This window comes from Cyprinodon variegatus, unplaced genomic scaffold, assembly GCF_000732505.1.
Source record: "Cyprinodon variegatus isolate N-32 unplaced genomic scaffold, C_variegatus-1.0 Scaffold875, whole genome shotgun sequence".
Lineage (NCBI taxonomy): Eukaryota > Metazoa > Chordata > Actinopteri > Cyprinodontiformes > Cyprinodontidae > Cyprinodon > Cyprinodon variegatus.
The window spans coordinates 1-7,532 of record NW_015151328.1 but is presented as its reverse complement, the minus strand read 5'-3'; the positions used below and the strand labels follow the sequence as shown (position 1 = coordinate 7,532).

General features: G+C 35.3%; 1 protein-coding gene across 1 annotated transcript; it reads left to right on the top strand.

Moving 5' to 3' along the window:
* The first annotated feature begins 1,068 nt into the window (after positions 1-1,068).
* ctsl (cathepsin L) lies at positions 1,069-6,583 on the top strand. The gene is made up of 8 exons (XM_015397616.1): positions 1,069-1,147; positions 1,765-1,900; positions 2,448-2,570; positions 3,734-3,886; positions 4,129-4,353; positions 4,448-4,616; positions 5,626-5,728; positions 5,899-6,583. Exons 2-8 carry the CDS (start codon positions 1,778-1,780, stop codon positions 5,999-6,001), a joined length of 999 nt encoding a protein of 332 aa, XP_015253102.1. The 5' UTR covers positions 1,069-1,147; positions 1,765-1,777; the 3' UTR covers positions 6,002-6,583.
* The last annotated feature ends 949 nt before the right edge of the window (positions 6,584-7,532 follow it).

The following is a 7,532-nucleotide window of genomic DNA, read 5'->3' as shown; positions in this document are numbered from 1 at the left end:
TTCTTTCTAATGAGTCAAAGGAAACATAGCGGCTTCATATCCAGCCAGTGTATAAGACATAACGTAAAAAAAAAAAGTAAATTGTTTATTACAGTTTGAAGCTTTAATCCACGCAGCGGTTTCTCTGTTTTATCTTTTGTATCCCATAGTGAAGCTATTTAAACCGTCTCTTCTCATGAAGCTCATATTGCTGAGTGATTAGCCTGCAGAATAGGTTCACTTCAGATCATTAATTTGTTTTCCCAGCTTTTCTTTTCATTACACTTTCACAAGTACAGAGCAATGAAATTAACTCTCTGGATTTAACCCATCCCCCTAGGGAGCAGTGTCCTCAACATATGCCATTATATGGTTAAAGTTGCTTACGGTCTCTCTCAGGGACCCAGGAGTGGCAGACTGTGGGAGTGGGGCTTATACTCAGAACTCTGGATTCCAAGCGCCATGCCCTAACCACCAGGCCACACTCCCTTAAAAATAAAATGACTGAACTTTATTAATCTCACACTGTAGAAATTCACCTCCGTATCTGACCCTTCGGCGCCCGGGAGCATTATGGGATCAAAGTTGGTTAAGGTCTTACTCAGGGACCATGAGTGGCATTCTGCAGGAGTTCGACTCAGAACCTCCGGCCCCCAAGCACAGTGCTCTAACCACTAGACCACCACTCCCCCCTTGCTTTGGCTAGACTAGTGTTAGGACTCTTCATTTATAAAGGAGAAGCAGATAAATGATAGATTAGGCTAGGAAGTAATTACCCTTTTATTGGGCTTTTTAGTGTTAAATTATTAACGTGATTCAAATTTCATTTATAATCATGTGTTTATTCATTTACAATTTTTATATGTGTAAATTTCTTCTATAACTACGATGGTACCTTAACATGTGAAACAACCATAGGTCAGGTCGTATTACCTGTTCCTCCATGACTACTTTCAGCACTTTTTCCAAGCGTGGAACCTCATCACCTGATAAAAGGTAGACCACCTAGACAAACGGACCAATCAGAACGCTTGACACCTTTCTAGTCTGTCTAGTCAGGTCTTTAAAAGCATCTTGACCCTCTGCAGAAAGGATTCTATCCTCTGAATCTTCATCAACAGAAAGGGTGCTGCAGCAAGTTTCAACATTTATACCTAAATTTTCAGAGGTAAAACTTTTTTTTTTACATTTTCACCACTCAAATATCATTGATCTTAAAATGGAAAATGTTTTTCTGTAGGTTTTGTATTTATGATTAAGTGCCTTTTTTTTTCTTTAGAATTTTTCTTTCCTATTCTCACAAACACTGTATTTCAGTACACATAACATGCCTTCTATAAGGCCTTTTGTTAGAGTTTTGTTTCATTTCTTGTTAGATAAATGTATTTTACTGCTGAAGACACTGCAGTTTTTGTGTTATTAGTGGCTTAATAATGCTGCTGTTTTTTTTTTTAATGTTTTGTCACAAAAAAGCACACTTTACATTTTACCGCATTAGAGTTAGGGATTTACTGGTTTTGTGTGCATTTTATCATTGTTCCCATTTTTGCTTTATTTTATTTGATATGCTATTTTGAGGGTTAAATATAAAATATGTTTTTCCTAGTATGATTATGAAGAAGTTTATTTTAGTCTATTTGTTGACAAACAGGTTCTGTGTAAGAATTCCTTATTTATGCAGTTATCAGTAGAAGTAAAGCACAGTTAAGAGTTTAACTATGTATGGAGGTTATACATTAGTTATGCATCCTGTCTATTGTATTAAATAAATTTTCACCTTTTTAGGAAGATCAGAACAATGCTGCATTTAGTCGTAACGACGTTCTACGTGACTGCAGTCCTGGGGGCCCCGAGACGAGACCCACAGCTAGATCAGCACTGGGAGCTGTGGATGGACCGTTACAATAAAACATACCATGAGGTGAAAGATGGCTTTAATTGATGACTTATGAAGTGCGTAGTTTGAATACAAGTACATCCCACCCAAAATACCTTAATATATGGCAAAATAATATAAAAAAATAATTAATTAATTAATTAATTAATTAAAACTGAAGTAACTCAGACAAAGTACAAAAAGATGCAACAAAGGTAGAAAAAGTTCTTTTTTTCTTAGACTTACTTAGACTTAGACTACTTTTATTGTCATTTTGTATACACAAAGTGTATACAAAACGAAATTTCGTTTGTACAGCTTTCATGACATTTCCAAAGTGCAGCAGTAATCAAATGTAAACAGCGTGGGAGAAAAAAAAGATGTAATATTTTACCATGTTGTCCTATACAAATCATTTAACAGTCTATTCATACATAAAATAATGAACGCTCCCATTATAAAACACGCTAATTTTGATCAAATTTGAAATAGCCAAGGTCACTCTGCCTCACTTGTATGCATTGCTGTAAATCTTTACTATCTAATTTTGACCAGAAACAGCTGAGTCATTGTAAGTTTGCTTTTTTTCCAGAAAGAGGAAGGCTGGAGACGAATGGTTTGGGAAAAGAACCTGAAAAAGATTGAGTTGCACAACCTGGAGCACTCCATGGGCAAACACAGCTACAGGCTGGGTATAAACCATTTTGCAGACATGGTAAGACTTCAGACCTGCATCCTCATAACTATAACCTGAGAAAGTAAAAAGGTGCTTCAACAAAAATGATGCTACTGAAAACATTTTGATTGCAGTTGATTCATATAGAGCAACAGTAACTGCTGGATAGGTACTGTTCTCCCAGGTAGATAGAGAAAATGGATATATGAGTTAATCGGTTTGCTTCAGTTTAAGCCTCCATCATAGTTGCATATACTTACTATATGACAACCTTGTTGTAGGAGGGATAAAGGAGGAAATCTCCATCAAAAACAGGATCAGAATAGGCAGCAATATGCAATAAGGGTTCACCTTTTCTCTTTATAACTGCCTTTTTTTTTTCTTATATATGAACTAAAAGCTTTAATTGACCTTAGAGACAAGGTGAAAATCTAGGCCCTCAATGAGAAGCTCTAAGGAGAGCCACTTCTCTTCTAGAGCTTGATCCAAATGCAGGAAATCGGAGCCCTCAGCTTCTATTACTAGCTACGGTTTCTTCACCTTTCATGGCGTCAACAGGATCATTAATGTAGGTAGCAAAGAGACACCAGCCAGCTTAAACAGTCGTCACAACAAACCTGGTCCTCAGGTAGTGGAAGATGATGAGTATAAATAACTGTGAAACAAAAGCAAAATGAAATTTGACTTTCAATAGTTTTTAACGAATAGAAATCTGAAATGTTTGGAGTACATTTTTTCAATAACTTTAAAACTGATACTTGCAAATATACACCAACTATTTACTCAGAAAAAAAACACCAAATAAATAAAAGGAGTGCGTCTGAGTGTACTTTATTCTGATCTTGAATTCAATGATAACAGGAGCTGACCCATATGAGCTGTTAGAGTTGGCATGAATGGTAAGTACCAAATAGGTGAACAGCCCTTTTTTAAAGTAAATGCTCATAGTGTAATAAAATTACCTTACAGGCTGTTTCCAAAGTCTAGTAAAACAGAAAAGACTTCTAACTTGTTTGCAGAGAACTAAAGTTTTAATGGCTTGCCGTAAAATAAACAAAACAAATCCCCCAAGAAAAATAAAGAGATCAAAAAGTAACTGAGTAGATTCTTCCCTAAAACATCTTTTTTTCTTTGTTTTATAATCGGACACATCTAATGAATTGTTGAAGATTGTCCTAATTACTAAAAAATTCTTCCTACAGACTAAGGAGGAGTTCAAGCAGATCATGAATGGCTACAAACCAAAGGCAGAGGAGAAGGCTAACGGGACTTTTTTCAAGAAACCCAGCTTCCAGAAGGTCCCTGATTCTGTAGATTGGAGACAAGAGGGCTATGTTACACCAGTTAAAGACCAGGTAACAAGATCTGCATCCTCCTGAAAAGTTTTGTGAAGAGACACTGTCACAAATTTTACCTGCCTTATCTGAGGACAAACAAAGCCTGTGGATGCCTTTCCGATGCATCACACCCAAGTCATGCATTTTAGAAGTCATTTATAGCTAAACCTAAGGAAACTTTATTGTTATTGAACTTTGTGAAGTCAGATTATTTGCCCACATACCACAACCTGACACCATTCTTCAAATGTTGTATTCAGGGTCAGTGCGCCTCCTGTTGGGCTTTCAGCGCCACTGGCTCTCTAGAGGGGCAGCTTTTCAGGGCGACTGGCAGACTGGTTTCCCTGAGCGAGCAGAACCTGATGGACTGCTCTAGATCTCTAGGCAACCATGGATGTGACGGTGGTTTAGCAAAGAAGGCCTTTGAGTATGTTTACACAAACGGTGGGCTGAACTCTGAAGCATCGTACCCGTACCTGGCAAAGGTATGTCAATATAATGACAGTTAGGAAGCAAGTTTTACATCACAGCTCCCATCCTTAAGGTCATTTAATGTGAAGCTCAACTTCTTGTCTCCAGGACAACCCCCAATGTTCTTATAATGAGTCCTACAATGCTATCACCATTGATGGGTACGCCTACATCCCCAGTGGTAGTGAAGAAGACCTGATGGAGGCTGTAGCCACCATGGGGCCTATTTCTGTGGCTATAGATGCTAGCCGTGATTCTTTCCAGTTTTACCAGTCAGGTAAGCGCGTTAAACTTTTAAAAAACATTATTTTTTAACAAAATATATACCCTCCAGCCTAAAAAAAAAAATAATAATTCTAAGGGATAAAATGACACTTATATTGTCACATTCTTACTCAATGTTTTAATAATAATAAGTGTTGTTAGTTGACCATGTTTTTCTTTTATTAGTTTAAAAAGAAAGCTTTTACCCATTTCTCTACAACAATTACTAAATACACTATGTCTTCCTTGCCATATCCAACAAAGTTAGATAGAAGTGTGCTTTTTTTAAAAGTGCTCTATAAAATTAAGATCAAAATTTGTGGTAGAACTCCTATTTAAAAGAAAACATTAATTAAAGAAATCTGCCCTGTAAAAATAAAAGATGTTGCAGACAATATAATCTGGGTCAACAAATGGCCCACGTACTATAATCTAGACACCCAACAGTTTTGCTTTCTAAAATCAGCTGTATCATTTTTAAATTCCTTCTAAGAGTTATTTTTCTCTGACAAGGTTACTGCTTTCCAAAAACTATAAATAAAAGCTGCTAAATATATAACAATACAAAATAAATGATAAATGTTTAACTTTATTTAGCTTTGAATTTTAAAACTGATAAAGTTTAAATGGGGATTTTATAATGCATGTAAAATATTATCTTCGGACGCAACCATTTTATGACAGCCTAATGTATCATTTTGGATACAAAATGAATAGAGGAAACAGGCCAACACTTTATATAACTTTGTTTTTGGTTTATTTTGTGTGAAATCATTTGGTAAAAAATTACATTCAAAAGTAAATAGCTAAAAATATCTATTAATCTTTAGGAGTTAAAACATACAGGTTTAAACTAAGCTTTAGATACAAGATTATTCTAATTTAATTGAATCCCAGATGGAGTATTCCTAATGAATCACAGATCCTAACTTCCAGACTTTATAGGCATTCCTGCTCCCATTAAACTCAGTCTAAAATAATTACTGAGAAGGTAGCATAAGATGGTTCTCTGTGTGTTTAAGGCATCTACTATGAGGAAGATTGCAGTAAAGAAGAGCTCAACCATGCCGTCCTTTTGGTGGGTTACGGCTATTCTGATCAAAATTACTGGATTGTTAAAAACAGGTGAGTGAGATCTTTAATACTAATATCTTGCTTGGGTTTCATTCTTTTCTTGTGTTTAACCTAAGCTGTTTTAAAGTGAGGCTTATGAATAGAATAAGGTTCTTAGGGAAAACATTGTACATCCTAACTGCAGTCAGCATGGCTGTGTTAATCATTTTCTCTCATTGCAGCTGGAGTGAAAACTGGGGCAACAATGGTTACATCTACATGGCTAAGGACAGAAACAACAACTGTGGCATTGCAACAGATGCTACTTTACCAATTATCCTTTGAGCAATATTCCATGTGACTCCCTGCAGCTTTTTCTGCAGGAAGTGAGACAAAGAAGGAGATTAAATTCTCAAAGTTTAGCTTATTAGGCAGTGCAATGATTTAGGCAAACAGACTCATATTATTTATGTACGTAATTGATAAAATATATATGCTGCTGCTTGTTTACAAACATTTTCTGGTTTCATTATTATTTTCAGAGGTTACAGAAAGTAATAAAGGACCTAAAACCATTTGGTGTGTGAGATCCTTTATGAACATGAAGCATCATATACTGTAGCAAATATCCTCCAGAAAACAGGCCTTATAGTTGACTCTCTACCCACTGTGAACCTAATACTTAACCCTAAACTCTTTTTTAAACTTTAACATCCTTTTATCATTTAGATGGATAGAACAAGACAAGACTTCAAGCACAAAAGCTGGTCTGCATCTGTAGGAAAGATTTCATGTCTGTAAGGCCACCAAAAACTCCTCCATTGCTTACTATTCAGGGTATCAACACTTATAACACGCCCTTTCTAAAATATAAAATAACATATAAAAAATTTATAAATTATTAATTTTTTAAATACCGGTAATTATATTTTTGTTCAGTTCTCATTTACTTGCATAAACTACTATCTGGATTGATTTTATTTTAAATACTGTTAAAACAAAGATTAAAAACATAGGTTGCAATTTTAAAAATAGTATTTTTTTCTTCCTCTTTGTTTTACATCATAAGCTTAATAATAGTCGGATAGATGAAACCTTATGAAATTAGTTGTTATTCTTCTACAAACCCAAATAAGGTGGAAATAAAACGCTTTAGTCAAATAAAGGAAATGTAAAATTGGAAAGGTTTAACGTGTATGAAAGATGATGCCTTAAAAAGGGATCATAAGATCGTTTACTTTACTGGTTAAACCAGCATGATGAGAAACTGATGGGCTGTTTAAACCCAATGGAATCATATTACTTAATGAATGCGTCTACTTCCCACAACTGTATTAATAAAAACAACAGATCAATAAAAAATATCACTCTGTTCAAAGGATCAATTCAAAGCTTTAATCGGTTATAGTAAAAATAGGAAGAAAATAAAAATAAAAAGTTGATGCTTATGTTTATTAATTGACAGAGTGAACAATGCTGGTGAAGATTCTCAGTCATCTAGACCAGCGGCCCCCAACCGTTTTTACACCGTGGATTAAACGGATTAAAATATGTTTAATGGAGCTTAGGTTCTTATATTAATAATATAAGAAAAAAAAAGTTGTGGTTATTTGGCAGATTCATTTACAAAAGTACGGATTTTTTGAACAACATTAAATCCAAAGATTTTGACCATGGTACGGCAGATTTATTTGTTGTGGTCTCTTGTTATTTACACACAACACTAAACCGTGATAGCCAACGTGAGTTTTGAGTTTGCAAAGCTTTCTCTTATGTGGAAAATCAAACGCGCATCTACACAGCACAGCGTTCACAGTGAGATGCGTTCGCTGCGCGTCAGAAAGCTATGGTGCATTCAGGAGCATTGGAACATTTT

Excerpts from the sequence above, each read along its gene's own strand:
- ctsl (XM_015397616.1), top strand. The coding sequence starts at position 1,778 with ATGCTGCATTTAGTCGTAACGACGTTCTACGTGACTGCAGTCCTGGGG. Across the intron at positions 1,901-2,447 it reads ACAATAAAACATACCATGAG|AAAGAGGAAGGCTGGAGACG; the intron begins GTGAAAGATGGC and ends CTTTTTTTCCAG. Across the intron at positions 5,729-5,898 it reads TACTGGATTGTTAAAAACAG|CTGGAGTGAAAACTGGGGCA; the intron begins GTGAGTGAGATC and ends CTCTCATTGCAG.